The sequence below is a fragment of the Narcine bancroftii genome, chromosome 4, assembly GCF_036971445.1.
Source record: "Narcine bancroftii isolate sNarBan1 chromosome 4, sNarBan1.hap1, whole genome shotgun sequence".
NCBI classification, from domain to species: Eukaryota; Metazoa; Chordata; class Chondrichthyes; order Torpediniformes; family Narcinidae; genus Narcine; species Narcine bancroftii.
This window is the reverse complement of record NC_091472.1, coordinates 64,272,652-64,289,963: the sequence shown is the minus strand read 5'-3', so window position 1 is coordinate 64,289,963 and position 17,312 is coordinate 64,272,652. Positions and strand designations below refer to the sequence as shown.

The window sequence follows — 17,312 nt, the reverse complement described above, 5'->3', positions numbered from 1 at the left end:
TAACCATACCAATAAATGAGGGACCAAACGAAAACTTCTCAAGTACTTTAAATAAAAACTTCCACTCTACTCTATCAAATGCCTTTTCTGCATCCAATGAAACCACCATTGGATAATTCTTCTGAGATTTAGATCTATTTATTAAAGTAATTAATCGTAAAATATTATCCGAAGCATACCTATTTTTAATAAAACCTGTTTGATCACGATATATTATCTTTGGTAAATACTGAGCTAACCTATTAGCCATAACTTTAGCCACTATTTTATAATCTACATTTAACAATGATATAGGACGGTAAGAAGCTACCTATAAAGGGTCTTTATCTTTTTTTGGTATAACTGTAATTATAGCATTAGAACAGGACTCAGGTAAATGAAAAGTGTCATAAAGTTGTTGTATTACATTCTTAAATAAGGAAGATATATCAACATAAAAAGTCTTATAGAACTCAATAGAAAAACCATCTCCACCGGGCACTTTTCCATTTGGCATATCTTTTATAGCCATTTCAATTTCATTATCCATAAAAGGTTTATCTAACTCCTGTCTATCTTCTTGAGTTAACTGTGGTAAATTAATATTTTTCAAAAAAGAGTCTATTGCATATTCTTTTATCTCTTTACATTCAGTCAAATAAAGTTTTTTATAAAAATTACAAAATTCATCATTAATTTCTTTTTGACTAAAAGTAATACCCGATTTATTTCTAATAGCTGATATAATCCTAGATAACTGTTCTTTTTTTAATTGCCAAGCTAATACTTTATGGGCTTTCTCACCCCATCATAAAATTTATTTTTTGAACGATTCAACAGACATTCAAATCGATATGACTGTAACTTATTATACTTCAACTTTAAATTAGTTAATTGGATCTTTTGAAATTCAGTAGCTTTCTTTTGAAATTCTTTTTCACAGATTGTTATTTTCTTCTCCAAATCCTCAGTTTCTCTAACTCTCTCTTTCTTCAATTTAGATGCATAACTGATAATTTGACCTCGTAAAAAAGCTTTCATTGCATCCCACAAAACAAACTGATCAGAAACAGAATGAACATTATTAGCAATGAAATCCTCAATTTGTTTTTTCAAATAAACAATAAATTCTGGCTTTTGTAGTAACATAGTATTAAATCTCCATCTTAAAGTATGTTGTGTAACTTGAGAACTTTGATATTCCAATAATAACAATGAATGATCTGAGACTAACCTTGCCTTATAATCCACAGATATAACTTTATCCTGTAAATGTGCCGAAATTAAAAAATAATCAAGTCTTGAAAAAGAATTATGTCGAGAAGAATAAAAAGAAAAGTCTTTCTGTGTAAGATTAAATCTACGCCAAATATCAACTAAATTCAAATCTTTCATCATATTAGCCATATGTATCGCCATCTTTGATTTCTTAATTACCTTTGGATACTTATCCAATAACGGTTCTAATACCATATTTAAATCCCCCCCAATCATCACATTGGAATTAGCTTGTCCCAATAATAAAGATATTTCTGTAATAAAAGCAGAGTCTTCAACATTTGGGGCATAAACATCAATCAAAGTCCAAGCATCATTAGAAATCATACAGTTCAACTAAGTCGTCTTCCTCCATTTTTCTCCTCGTCTTGCAATTGAAACGGTAAATTCTTATGTACCAAAACCGCAACTCCTTTTGCCTTTGAATTAAATGAAGAATAGAAGACTTTTCCAACCCAATCCCGCTTAAGTTTCAAATGTTCTTTATCTGTCAAATGAGTTTCCTGTAAAAAGGCCACATCTACTTTAAATTTTTTTAAATAAGCAAGTACTTTCTTACGCTTTATAGGATTATTCAAACCCTGAACATTAAGAGAAGCAAACTTAAATTTTGACATATCTTTCAACAATTAGAAAAAAAAACCCAACTCTTACCCCTTTACCCTCTCTTAATACAATCAAAAAAAACAATGCGGTAATTCCCCAAAAAAAAAATGGGTGTGAGATAACTCAGACGTAGCTGATGACTGCTGGAAAATACTGCCCATCCAGCCCCCTCTCCCAACCCCCATATCATATTAACATAATCATTATCTAAAACCATCTCCAGAATTTTCTTTTAATCAATTTAATCTCTACGGCCACCCTTATCTCCATCTCTTCTTGGGGATCATTTCCCTTCTTCCATCTCCAAATTTTTCTGAACAATTTTATCTCTCTTATCTCCCTTATCTCCATTTCTTCTTGAAAATCGACTTCCTTCTACTGTCTCCACTCTCTTTGGAGACCATGGTGGACTACGTCTTTCTTAAAATTGCGTAATTGACAAGGATTGAGCAAAATCCATAGCCTCCTTAGGATTATCAAAAAATTTAGGTTGATAACCATCTTGAAAAATCTTCAATACTGCTGGATATCTAAATGTTGCTTTATATCCTTTTCTCCATAACACTTCTTTCACAGGATTAAATTCACGCCGTTGAAACATAACTTCTTGACTCAAATCCGGATAAAAGAAAACACGATTATTTTCGACCATCAAGGGGGATCTTCTTTGTTGTTCATTTCTTATAGCCGTGCGCAAAATTGTCTCTCTATCGCAATAATTTAAACAACGAACCAAAACCGATCTTGGATTTTGTCCTGAAAAAGACTTTCTTCTTAAAGCTCTATGGGCACGTTCCAAAATTAAACCGTCCGGGAACTTATTCCGTCCTAACACCTGCGGGATCCATTCAGTAAAAAATTTTCTTGGATCCGGTCCTTCCATATCTTCTGGTAAACCAATAATTTTTATATTATTCCGTCTAGATTGATTTTCTAAATAATCAACCTTTTTCATCAGATTCTTATTCTGAATTTGTAAATCTTCAATTGTTTTATTTACTTCTTGCATTTGTTCCTGTACTATATCCATTTCATGATCAACATCTTCAAATTTTTCTTTCACTTCAAGCTTGAAAGCTCCATAATCAGCCATCTGTTTAGTGATAGTTTCCGTAAAAACCTTAAGCTCAGTATTAGTTTGAACTACAACTCTGGATAATTGCGTCATTGTAAGATATATCTTGGTTTCAAAATTCTGAAAATACATATCCATTTGAATAGATTCAACTACAATAGGATCCCGCCGTTTCTGTTTCACTGAAGGATCTTCTATTTCTTCCCTCATTTTAACTTTAGCAGTTTTTCTTATAGTTTGGCTGCGTGTAGAAACCCCTGCCACAGCCTCCTCAGCAGTATCTGGAGGTCTGTGGCTAGGGATATTCTTACCCCATATTTTATCAAATACTTCTTGTAAATCGGGTTTTAGTAAAGTCTCCTTTGTTAATAGTACATCTTGCAGCACTGGTGCTTTATCCAAGGTTAAATCTCCACTCCCTGTCGGATTTTCAGCAGACAGCGTCTCAGCTGGTTGTAGGAGTAAAGGTTCATTCATAATATTTACAGCTAGTGCTGATTCTCGCACATGCGCCCGGCTAGCCCTTTGTTCTAAGGGCTGCCGGGCGCCATCTTCAAAGAGTCCTACTGACAAAGAACTGGACTCCGCTGCCGAACCTCGGATCTCCTCCCCTGGGTCCATCTCGCACTGTAGTCCAGCTTCCCGTGTGCAGGTAGGCTTGGAATCTTTAAGTCCTGGAAAATGTAGTTTCTTGACAATCTGTTGCCATTTTTTTTTTACTTTTCTTCAATGTACCATCAGGGATTAGCCTAACACCTCTAACTATTTTTAAACTTTAAAAAAGTTTTAATGGGCATTTCTAGACAAAACAATAACAAAGAGTCGGGAGAGGACTGGAAGGCACGTCTGATCCTTATGCCATCTTGCCACGCCCCCTATTTTTCCCTCTGGAACAAAAACTTTCAATACTGCCAGATACCTTAAAACAAAAGCATAACCTTTCTTCCATAACACATTTTTAACGGCATTGAATTATTTTCTTTTTTTCAACAAATCAAAACTTATATCAGGGTAAAAGATCTTATTTCCATTATAAATTAATGGTGATTATCTTTCTTTTACTTGCTTCGCCACCAGTTCCAGTATTTTTTTTCTCTCACTTCATAATGAAGTAACTTGACCAGTATCGGGCATGGCTTTTGATCTGGTTTTGATTTTCAAATTTGTTCCCTTTAATTTTTTTTCTTCCACAACTTCAAATTTTTTATCCACTTGTAGCACCATTCTTTCCACCTTCTTTGTAAAGTTCTTATTTTCTACTATACTCTCATCACTTTTTAACTTCCATTGTCAATTACACCAAAGATTGTTGAAAAGTATCAATATATTTCTTCATTTCAGTTGTAGATATACAAGTCTCTTTCATTTTTTTTTAGCCAAAACTCTTTATTCTAAGTACAATTCTTGGTCTTCATCCCGATTGCTGGAGCTGGAGGCTTCTTGGGCTTTTTCTCAATATTGCCTCAATTTTTTGTGCTCTGCGCATGCGCAACTCCTTTGTTTGAACTTTTTCGGAGTGAGAAGCGTTTAAAAGTCTAACACAATGTTAAAATGTGCCCCCCCCAAACCAGGTCAGAGGAGTATTGAGTAACAAAAGGAGCTTGGGGTACAAATCCAATGATACTTGAATGTGGCAATGCCAGCAGTTAATATGGCGAAGGTGGCATTTGAAATACTTGCCTTCATTAGTTGAAGCATTAAATGCAAATACAGGGAGGTTATGCTCCAACTTTATAAAAATATTGGTTGGGCCACAGCTGGAGTACTTCATGCAGTTCTGATCACAATACTTTTGAAGATATATGATAGAAATATAAAGAGAGCAGAGGAAAGGGAGGAGGTAATGAAAAGGGATTACAGTGAGCTGGGACGAAAGCTGAAAGACAGGAACGCTAGGGTGGTGATCTCGGGATTACTACCTGTGATGAAAAGAATGTAAGGATAAGGAAAATGAACGTGTGGCTGAGGTGCTGGTGTACAAGGCAAGGATTTGGCTTCTTGGATCATTTGGATCTCTTTTGGGGAAGGCATGATCTTTACAAGAGGGACGGGTTGCACCTAAATCCAAAAGGTGTCACCATTTTGGCAAGTATGTTTGGTACAGCAGTGGGGCAAGGTTTAAACTAATTTGGCAGGGATATGGGAACCAGAGTGATAGGGAAAAGGGTAGGGAAGATAAGGTAATGGCCAGGAAAAGTAATGTTGGGAGGAAAAAGTAAAAAATCAGATGGTGCAGTGAGTTTTCGGGTCAATGATAGTCTTAAGAAAATTACAAAGAAAAATAGTGGGCAGAAAAATCAAAAGAAAAGGTTACAGAAGTCACTAGATATTAAAAGGACAAAGAGCATAAGGGCACTTTATCTGAATGGCCGCAGTATTAGAAATAAGGTTAGTGAACTTGAGGCGCAAATCGGTACCCATGCCTATGATTTGGTAGCCATCACGGAAACATGGCTACAAGATGACCCTAAATGGGAATTAAACTTTCAAGAGTATCAGGTGGTGTAAAGAGATAGACAAGATGGTAAGGGAGGTGGAGTTGCACTCTTAATCAAAGATGAGCTCCAGGCAGTAGTGAGGAATGATATAAGATCTAAAGAGCATAATGTTGAGTCCATTTGGGTAGAGATAAAGAATAACAAAGGGAAAAAATTATTGGTGGATGTTATCTATCGCCCACCAAATGACAATAGTTTAGTGGAACAGGAAATAAATAGAGAGATAAGTGAGGCATGTAATAATGATATGGCAGTAGTCATGGGGGACTTTAACTTCCACATAGATTGGGAAAATCAAGTTGGTCGTGGGAGTCTAGAAGAGGACTTCATAGAATGCATCCGCGATAGCTTTCTTGAGCAGCATGTTAAGGAACACACAAGAGAAAATACTCTCCTGGATCTAGTGTTGTGCAATGAGATAGGTAGAGTAAATGATGTAATAGTCAGAGTCCATCTGGGAAATAGCGATCATAGTATGATTGAATTTTTCATTCAGATGGAAGGGGAAATAGTTAGATCTAAAACTAATATATTATGCTTAAACAGGGGTGACTACCATAGGATGAGGGAGGAATTGGGCAGAGTGGACTGGGAGCACAGGCTCATTGATGAAACAGTTGAGGAACAGTGAAAGATTTTCAAAGAAATATTTTGTAATGCTCAACAAAAATATATTCCAGTTAGGAAAAAGGGCAGCAAGAGAGGGAAAAATCAACCGTGGTTAACAAAGGAAATAAAGGAGAGTATAAAATTGAAGGCGCAGGTGTACAAAGCTGCAAAGAGCAGTGGGAAACTGGAAGATTGGGAAAACTTGTAAGAGACAACAAAGGGTTACAAAGCGGGTAATAAGAAATGGGAAAAAAGGATTATGAAAGTAAATTGGCACAAAATATAAAAACAAAAAGCAAAAAATTAAATAAATATATAAAACGGAAGAGGGTGGCCAGAGTTAACATAGGACCCTTGGAGGATGAGAAAGGAAAACTGGTAGCAAAAAATGAGGAAATGACCGAGGCATTAAACAAATATTTTGTGTCAGTCTTCACGATGGAAGACACGTCCAGCACGCCCAAGTGCGGAGTTAAGGATGCGAATGTTGGGGAAGGCCTTGATAAAATAGTTGTTACAAAGGAAGTAGTGATGGAAAAACTAATGGGACTAAAGCCAGACAAATCACCTGGTCCTGATGATATGAATCCAAGGGTTCTGAAGGAAATGGCAGAAGTTATAGTTGATGCATTGGTGGTCATATACCAAAATTCCTTGGATTCTGGGCAGGACCCGGCAGACTGGAAGACAGCAAATGTCACGCCACTTTTTAAGAAGGGATGTAGGCAGAAGACTGGAAATCATCGGCCAATTAGCTTGACGTCTGTAGTTGGAAAAATGCTTGAAGCCATCATTAAAGATGAAATAGTGAAACTTTTGGAACGTAAGGGTTCAGGCAGACGCAGCATGGTTTTAGAAAGGGAAGATCTTCTTTGACAAACTTGTTAGGATTCTTTGAGGATATAATGGGTGTGGTGAATAGAGGGGAACAGGTTGATGTTGTATATTTGGATTTCCAGAAAGCGTTTGATAAGGTGCCGCACAAGAGACTTATCAGTAAGTTACAGGAAAGTGGAGTCCGGGGAAGTATATTGGCCTGGATTGAAAATTGGTTGTCTGACAGGAGGCAGAGAGTCGGGATAAGTGGGAGTTTTTCAGGTTGGCAGAGAGTGGTAAGTGGGGTGCCGCAGGGGTCAGTGTTAGGCCCACAACTGTTCATCATTTACATTGATGACTTGGAGGAGGGGACAAAATGTGGTGTTGCCAAGTTTGCGGATGACACCAAATTGATTGGAAGGGCAAATTGTAATGAGGATGTGGAGAGTCTGCAGAGGGATATTGTTAAGCTGGATGAGTGGGTAAAGGTCTGGCAGATGGAGTACAATGTTAGTAAGTGTGAGGTTATCCACTTTGGCAAGAAAAATAAAAGAGCTGAATATTATTTAAAGGGTGAAAAACTGCAGCATGCTGTTGTGCAGAGGGACTTGGGAGTGCTTGTGCATGAATCGCAAAAAGTTAGGTTGCAGGTGCAGCAAGTTATTAAGAATAAATGGAATGTTGGCCTTCATCGCTAGAGGAATTGAATTCAGGAGTAGGGAGGTAATGTTGCAACTGTATAAGGTACTGGTGAGACCACACCTGGAGTACTGTGTCCAGTTCTGATCTCCATATTTGAGGAAGGATATACTGGCTTAGGAGACGGTCCAGAGGAGGTTTACTAGCTTGATCCCTGGGATGAAGGGGTTGACTTATGATGAAAGATTAAATCATCCAGGATAGTATTCGCTCGAGTTCAGAAGAATGAGAGGAGATCTTATAGAAACATATAGGATTATGAAGGGTATGGATAGGATAGATGTAGGAAGGTTTTTTGAACTGGCTGGGGAAACTAAAACGAGAGGACACAGTCTCAAGATTCGGGGGAGTAGATTTAGGACAGAGATGAGGAAAAATAGTTTTTCCCAGAGAGCAGTGAATGTTTGGAATTCTCTAACCAGGGAAGTGGTTGAGGCTGCCTCATTAAACATATTTAAAATTCGGTTAGATAAATTTTTACATGATAGAGGAATTAGGGGATATGGGGAGAAGGCAGGTAGGTGGAGTTAGGTCATAAATTAGATCAGCCATGATCGTATTGAATGGCGGAGCAGGCTCGATGGGCCATTTTTGGCCTACTCCTGTTCCTACTTCCTATGTTCCTATGTTCCTAGGAGGCTCAACAGATCTTTAACTACAGATAAAATTTTTGTCTGGGGTGACTTACTAAGCAGAGTAAGGAGACACTTTAAGAGAGTAACTCCAATTGCAAGCAGCATCAACAACACTTCATTCAGGGTAATACCATTGCTGTTTCACACAACTTTATTCAAACAGCTGCTGTGAGCAAATGATGACCAAGCAACTCCACTGGCAAAAAATTTGTTCCCATCTTTACCAAAGATTTATTTCACAGAACATTTACTTTTAAAATTTTTGACTTACATATGTTTACCTATTATTTTATTTTTATTTATTTTAATTTTCTTTAAATTTATTTTCCTTGATTTTTTTTTGCCGGTTGCTGGTTGCTTGAATTCTGAATACCAGGGGTTTTACTGTTCAGCTTTATTTCAAGAATATTGAAAATACAGTGAAACGCCATTATAACCCAACTTTTTAGGTCCAAAAAAATTCACATCCAAAAAAAGTGGGGTCTCGCTAAATTGGGGTTTCAATAAATCATTGTAGTTACAGATGAAATTAAAACACAAATTAATATTTAGTAAACTGACCATCCCCGCAGCAGCCCCAGGTCCCCGCTGCTCACGGGAGCCCAAGGTCCTCGCTGCTCGCAGCAGTCCCAAGTCCTCATAGCAGCTCTAAGTCCCCATAAGCCCCAAGCACCAGTTCTCGCTCCTGGTGGCAGCCCGAAGCCAGAGTTCAAAGACTCATAGTGTTATATCCGAATTCATGTTAAATCGGGTCACGTTAAATTGGGGTTCCATTGTATCTTTGTTAGGAAAGGACCAAAACAAAAACTGAAACAGCAGAAAGCAAAATGTTAAAGTGAACTCAATTAGAAATTAAGTTGTGAGAATCCATTTTAAAGTCACAAAAATACAAAAATGCAAATCACATGTTTATCCTAATATTATCTACCACCTATAATATACAAATTATTTCTGATGTCCGTAATCTCCTTGACAATGAGGAGATACCAGATTAATTGATTGCATGGCCTTTTGAAACACATAGGGTGAGTAGAATAGGTAGAGCAGCCGCACATTAAGTTCAGAGTCACTGTCTGGAATCCACATGATTTGAATATTGTTTGTATAGTTTGGATGTATTATGGAAAGAATTCTTAATATGAACAAGTTTTGGGGGTAAATAAGCTTCCAAAAAAGCCTATGCTTATATGTGGTAGACTTCTTCTGCGCTATGACCACCTGTTTGTTGCCTCAAACTTCATTAGTAAAGAACTTACAAATCATTTAGAGCAAAATGTAGCAAAATAAAAAGTTTATAAATGTACCCATGGACAAATTGCAGTTTCAGACTTCCTTCAGGGGCCCTCTCCCTTTTCAGAGGAGCAGCTGCCTGTTTTTTCTCTTTGCTTTGCTGTTTGAGCTGAGGTAGATCTTCTTTGTAAACCTACAAGTCACATTGAAGCAGAATGTTACATTGTTGCTGTTCAAAGCAGATTTCACAAGCAAAAAGATGCATGAAGCACTAAAACTTCTGCTGGCATTGTCCCACTACCTTTGCAGAATGTTTCTGGGATCCAAGATTCCTCTTACCATTTCAAAGCTCCTTGTGCTCCATGGAAATGAAAACCAAGCTGACCATATGTGGGCCAAGAGGAATGATACGCAATTCTAAAGGTTCACAACTGTTCCTCAGTCCTCTTAGTTAAAGGAGTTGCTCATAGTTATAAATTGTTTCATTTTGAAACAATGGGAAAAGATCTTTCCCCCACATTATGCTGGCTTACAGAAAAACATGAGAATCCTCACAAAGTGCCAATGAGTCATAGCTCTTGCTTTGTTCATTTTCATATTAATCTGATGGGAAATGAAAGCTTTTCCTTGAGTATAACACATTTCTTCACAAAAAATATTAATTGCAAGATAAGTATCACAAAAATATTTCAGACTTATAAAGGAAAATCATTAAAACATCTAATATTGTCACAATTGGCATTGACAAAAATTGTACAATTATCAGTTCAAAATGGCAATATTGATATATCAGTATTCCTAATTACTAACCTGACGTTCATAACTGATCTGAACTTCTTGTTCTATGTCCGAATCCAATTCCACAATATCGGATATATCTGAATCAGATTCTTCACTATTAGAATCAACATAGCCTTCTGTTAAAAAATAAATTGCAACAATTATAACAGTATCATCAAGTACAGCTCTACAATTTTATCTAACTCCATCACAAGAAATATCCAAATGTCAAATTAAATAAATCTAATTATGCACGCTATCCCTTAACCAAAAATAAACACAAATTTTGTGCAAGATCAAAGAATTTTGGAAAAGTTAGGCAAGTTAGTATAGATTTAGTCGAATCTAAACATTTCCTAAGCAGAGGTACCTGGAGGAAGATCTGCCATTTCAAAAAGAGAGACCAAAGGTCTTTTGATAAAACATTGGGATTACTGATGAACTACATTCCATAATTTACTTTATAAAAAATGAAGATTGACCAGGAATTCCTGAATTCCAGAACATGAATAATTATAAGTAGGGTCATGTGCCATTTCTGGGAAGGAACTCTGCTTTTCTCAAAAAGTCTGGCCCATGTTTGATTCCAAGCACACAAATGATGTGATTTATTTTTCAAATGAAACAAAAATTAATTAACCTAGAAAAGAATAATCAAGTTAAGAGTCAAGCCATTGTGCCCAGATGCTGGTGGCCTGATTGTATTTCATACAAGAGATGTAAAATCAGGAATAATGTTTAATCTTTTCATAATTTGTTCATGAATAGTAATACTTTTATACTTATTAAAATCATTGTTTTACAACTGATAATAATCTCGCGACTTCTTTATTAATGGAATCAATGTCAAGCTTGTGAACAATGAGCAAGAGGAATGAATGCACATTAACATGTTTGTGAACGGGACGCAGGCTACAATGTTTCGGTTGAAACATCAATAGGGAGAGGCTTACATCCTAAATATCCAGGATCCCATCATCAGTTTGAACAGAAGTGACAATGGAAGAAGGCCAAAGGGTTATTGCTTGTAGGGAAATTTCATACATTTGGTTTTAGTGCCACAAGATGATAAAATTACTGCAAAGTGATCAGTGATGCACAAATCCCATCTTCCATCAATGCATACATGGATTTCCACAGCTATATACACAAATCTTAAATGCTTTCAACTATGTAACTATACTATTCAAATCTGACATATGCAGTGAACTATGAATCATTGTTATGGAAGGATACTTAGAAAACATAGAATAAACAGCACATAAGAAAGGACCCATTCCAATTCTAGCACCTTGGTCCAACATGGGGAAAAGTAGCTGGTTCAACTTACATTTTATCTAACTGCTTATTCAATTACTGCATCACTGCCCTCAAGGCCCTCAATGCTAACCCCAAACTTCAATGCACCAACTGAACCTTCTCCAATTACAGCTTGGATGGACATACAAGATCCTATAGTACATGTTAGTAAAAGAGCAGGATGTATATCCAATATTTATTCATTAACCAACGTGACTAAAATAAAAAGATTATTGATTGTTCTGACATTTGTTTGTGGGAGCCTGAAGCAGCAACAGTACTAAACAAAGGTTACATGTTATGTTGTGAGAAGAGGCCAGTTTCTTTTTCTTTCATGAGTTCTCATGCACTACTGAGATGATTTAATGCCTAATTTTGCTCAACAACAATTCCTCACATGTAATGTGAAAATGTGAGAAAATGGTAATGCTCAAATGACCTGGCTTAATGAATATTTCTGAAACATCTTGCGCCTTTTGATTGGGCTCATCATTTTCCCCAGGTTAACTACCATCTTACCAGTTAAAAGTTGAACAGGACAACAAACAGCAAAGGCAGTAGCACATAAGAGCAGGGATGTAATGTTGAGACTCTATAAAGCACTAGTGAGACCTCACTTAGAGTACTGTATATAGTTTTGGGCACCTTATTTGAGAGGGTTCAGAGAAGGTTTATAAGAATGATACTAGGAATGATAGGGTTAGCATATGAGGAATGATTGTTGGTTCTTAGACTGTACTCGTTAGAGTATTGAAGGATGAGGGGGGACCTCATAGAGGCATTTCAAATGCTGAAAGGCCTGGACATAGTCGATGTGGCTAGGATGTTTCCCATGTTAGGGGATTTCAAGACACGAGAACATAACTCTCGTTAAAAGGTCATCAATTTAAAACAGAGCTGCGGAAACATTTCTTTAATCAGAGGGTCATGAATTTGTGGAACTTGTTGCCATAGGCGGATGTGGAAGCAAGGTTGTTGGCTGTATTTAAGACAGAAATTGATAGGTATTTGATTAGTCAGGGCATCGAGGATTATGGGGAGAAAGCCAGGGAGTGGGGCTGAGTGAGAGGATGGATCAGCTCATGATAAGAGGGCAGAGTAGATTTGATGGGACAAAAGGCCTACTTCTGTTCCTACATCTTGTGATTCTGATGGAGAAATATGTGCCTATGCCCATGACATAGTCTTTAAAGAATCACAAAGATTCAAAAGATATTTGTCCTATCATCTGTGCCGAACAGGAACCACTCATTTACGCTATTTCTTAATTAAACATTTATTCTCCCTGCATTCTCAACTCTACATATTCTATCACCACTTTACACACTAAAGTGTAGTAGCCAATTAACTTACTAAATCACACATCTTTTTGGATGTAGGAGTAAACTAGTCCATGCAGAGAAAATTTGTATGGTGTCAGAGAGAACGTGCAAACTCCACATAAACAATATCCCAGGTGGGAATGAACCAAAATATCGTGTGTTGTAATGCAACTGTTTTACTAGCCATGCCACTGTGATGCCCAGAAGTACAATTATTCAAGATTTTAGTGAGAAAACACTTGGAGTGTTGTGAATAATTTTGGTCTCTATGAATTAAAAGTAAGGATATACTTGCTAAAGGGTAGTGAAGATTTGCCACCTTGAAGGGTGACATGACAGAGGTGTGTAAAATGTTATAATCAATAGGCAGAATTTCACCCCTACTGTACACTTAAAATAAAGGACAGGATATTAAAGACAGAAATGTGGAGACATTTCTTCAACCCCAGGATGGTGAAGGAATGGAATCCTTTAATTTTGAGAACTTTGAAGGTGCAGTCATTTATTGGATTCAAAACAGAGATGACTACATTTCTGGATAATTCAGGAATTAAGGGATACAAAAATTGGATAAGAAAATGGTATTGAATTTGGAAATTGGCCATGACATGGTTAATCACTGAAGGAAATTAAAACCATTTCTAAATATGCCAGCCTCATCTGTTAACCTATTTATCTGGATGTGTGTAACTATTTGCTTAATAAAACAATAGTCAAAATTCACCTTGAGGTATGCAGGTCTTCATTTAAAATCAAACACTTCTTTTGTTATTTGATGACTTCCAGATAAAACTGATCATTCTATCAGGGGCAAACAATTACAATTCTGATTTTTATATTCAAAGGGAAGTTCATATTGATGAAATAGCTCAACATAATTGAGTTTAGCAAGTGACTGTACCGACCTTTTACAGGAAATCCTAATGTTGAGATTATTGTGCTACAAAAATAACAGTAATTGAACATTAAAAACTCAGAGAAATAATAGTTTTAATCACCTTGTGATACATCATATCCTCCATTTGACATTCCTTCAGGAATAAATCGCCACTGAAATACAGAGTGATCAGCACCACCTGTGCTTATTATCCATTGAAAATCGTAAGACCAACGCACGTTTGTCACATGGGCAGAATGTCCAACGTACTTACGGAACTTTGCTCCTGAAAATACAGAAATAAATAAAATACACGTTAGATTATTATGAATTAGAGCTTTTTCCTCATTATCATTTCTTAGCATTAAGAGCTAACAGGAAGAAAAAAATTCTAAAACTAGAAATCTGTTACAAACAGAAATGAAACATTTCTTGGAAATATAATGGTCTTAACTGAAAACTAAAGTACACATAATCAAGCAATACATCCTTCAAAAAAGCTACTCAGAATTCATTACACCTACAAAAATAATTATGCAGAATGTTGGCATGATAACCATTAACCCAGTAAGAATATGATCCTGCTAATTTTTATATTTCTAAAGTATTGCTCGATAGCATGACCAAAAATCTCATCAGTATTTCCAAATTTGCATGTCATTTTTTTTTAAAATTACTGATTATATCATATGAAGTTATTCTGAACAGTTGGATCTTGGAAAACAGAAGCATTATGTGGACAAAAATAATATTAGTTTTGATCCCAATTAATAAAGTAACTCATTCTTTATGTCCTATGAAATACCACAAAAAGAGTTTTGACTCGTCCAAATTTCTAACTCTCAGTCACAGTCCTGAGTGCCTCAAGAGTTCACATGGTTATTTGTTATGATAGTTTTGGCCTCAAGTAGTGAGATTCAATCTCCACTACTATTTTGGTCAGAAAATATTTCTCCACATCCTTCTAATACTTCTATAGATTATTTTAAACTATTTATACCTCTGGTAAGAAAAATTAGACCATCTGCATCGCTTAATATTAAGGACCCCAGTTAAGTCTCCCTTAATTCGCTGCTTTAAAGAAAATAATGCAAGCCAAACCACTCTTCAGCCTTAAAAAAAAGTTCATAAATTTCTCAATCAATCCTCAGCATTGTATAGAATACTCCTTATGAAGCCAAGCAGATGTCATATTCCTTTCCAACATGACCTACCAGCTTGTGCATTGGTCAAAAGCAAATATCATTTTGCTACCTTTAAGAATCTGTGGATCTTGCAAAACAAAACTTGCTATTTCCATCATTCTTCTTCTTATCATTTTTAATTACATAGTTTTGTTTGCCTTCCTAATTGTCAAGGAGACTCAATTACATGTGACAGAATGAATACTTGCTAGGATGCTGGATAATCTGTATGGTGCATCATGTATGCTTGCAAATCACATGGAAGTTGAAGCAGTACAACTCTTTGATGTTATTTAACATGTTAGATTGAACGATGCCAAGAATTTGCACTATTATCCTATTCTTAACCACTGATCTATCAATTCCCTAAAAGCAGACATCAGTTTAATTAGTCTATAATTCACTGATTTCTCCTACTTTTTATGAATTACGGAGGGAGATAATTTCCTCTCATGAAGAGATGTTTCCCAATTTGAGAGGGCTTTCAGAAATTATAATTAAAACATCTGCAATGTTCTCACAAATTACTTTTAAAAGAATATGTTCTTTGCAATTTGTTGGTCCTTAAATATTATTATTTTGCTTCCCTATCCTTGATCCAGTATGTTACATTCAGCATGTTCAACTATAATATGCCAAGTACTGTAATTATTCAACAAGTACACTCAGGTCTTATTTTTACATTCAATTTTACCAATGGCTTTTAAGAACCCACTGAAGTTTTCTAACATAATTGAAAAAAGTGTTGATTTTAGTAGTCCTTTCAAGTTTTCATACTCCTATTGCCCTTTGTTTCATTCCAAATCATCAGGTCCATGCCACAATTTTTTACTGCTTCTATGTTTTTTTCCTCTTAGCTTTATACAGTATTAGCTCAATTTAATTTAGTTTTTTTTTTAAATATTTAGACATTCAATACAGTAACAGGCCCTTTTGGCTCTCAGGCCTGTGCTGCCGAATAACACCCAAGTGATGTACAACCCCTGGTACGTTTTGAATGATGGAAAGAAAATGGAGCCCCAAGGGAAAATCCATGCAGGCACAGGGAGAACAGAGAAACTCCCTGGTCCTGATAGCTTGCATTGTAACTGCGTTGCGCTAATCATGCTGCCTGCCTTTTTACATAACTTCTTTTTTGTAAGTAGACCTCCAGCAATTCAGCAACAATTTAAACAATTTTAAATTGACAATAAAATATTCTGCTCCATTGTCTTTCACTTGCTGTCATACATTTGGAATTTGTTTCCTCATTCCAGCACCTCTCAAGTAGACATAAATAATCTCTTGAGGTGGTGGGGGAAAAGGGCACTCAAGACAATGCAGCTCACTTTTTAAGTGCTATTGTTTCATGTAAAGAGTTGGCTATGCCAATCAGCTGAGAAGAGTGTTTTGAAAGAGTTCTTCACAAAAAAAATTAACAAGACAATTTAAAAGCTCAAAAAACAAAATTTTATTGTTAAAAGTGAATAAAGCAAGTGCTAAATGACCGAGGCAACTGAGAAAAAAACTGAAGTAGTAATAGCTCAGCCAGGAACATCAACTGAAAGCTTGTTGAGGAATGACTCGACAGGGGCCTTGGGACCAGGTGACCCAGCAGAGCTGGGGAGTTGGCCCAAGATATGTAGCCTCCATCCTGAACATATTGGAAACTTTATGCAGTTGTTTTACAAGTATGGAATCAGTGATGAGAAATATGTCAGAGAAGGTCATGGAAAATAAAGAAGTTGTGGAAGACTTAAGTGAACAAATGACTCATTCAGAGGCTGAGCTGGACAAAACAAAAGACAGGCTGAAGGCACTGGAAGAAAAAGCAAAAATATGGGACAGAAAAGAAAGGACTGATGGACAAGAATGACCTTATGGAAAATTCTAGCAGATGTAACAATGTAAGAATCATTGGACTGAGAGAAGGAATGGAGGGAAAAGACAAGATGAGGTTCTTTGAATCATGGATCCCACAAATGCTGGGATAAAACAAGTTAAATGTGAAATTGCAAATTGAAAGGGTTCACCAGACCTTTGGACCTTCAAGAACCAGCAATCAGCAACCACGACCAGTCCTGGCAAGACTTTTAAGTTACTGGGAAAGAAATGCAATCTTGCGAGCAGCATATGAATATTGAAAAAAATAATAATGGCCCATTAATGATGGACAATGCAAAAGTAATTTTTTTTGGACTTCAGCCCTGCCTTGGTCAAACAAAGAAAGGAAATGGACAAGGTAAAGAGACAACTGTGATCTTAAAAACTTTAAATGTTCAATCATTTATCCATCATTGCTGAGGGTGGATGTCTCAGAAGGTAATCGATGAATTTCCAAGAATAAAGAAGAAGTGGAAGAATTAAGAAATCTATGAAAAGATTAAAGTCACAAGCTGAAAGGGCTGAAAAGACCATTTCAAAACGGGGCTAACTGAAAGACGTA

At 36.3% G+C, this 17,312-nt stretch overlaps 1 protein-coding gene across 9 annotated transcripts in view; it reads right to left on the bottom strand.

The window, feature by feature from the left end:
• LOC138760632 (echinoderm microtubule-associated protein-like 6) overlaps nucleotides 1–17,312 on the bottom strand; it is a 371,242-nt gene that overhangs the window by 201,885 nt on the left and 152,045 nt on the right. For all 9 annotated transcript variants that reach the window (XR_011355764.1, XR_011355765.1, XM_069931442.1 and 6 more), the window contains 3 exons: nucleotides 13,825–13,989; nucleotides 10,236–10,342; nucleotides 9,500–9,618 (listed from right to left, as the gene is read on the bottom strand). Coding sequence is in view for 7 of the 9 variants with exons in the window: in XM_069931442.1 (XP_069787543.1) it covers nucleotides 9,500–9,618; nucleotides 10,236–10,342; nucleotides 13,825–13,989 (391 nt within the window). In the remaining 2 variants the exon portion in view is untranslated. The remainder of the gene's footprint in view (nucleotides 1–9,499; nucleotides 9,619–10,235; nucleotides 10,343–13,824; nucleotides 13,990–17,312) is intronic.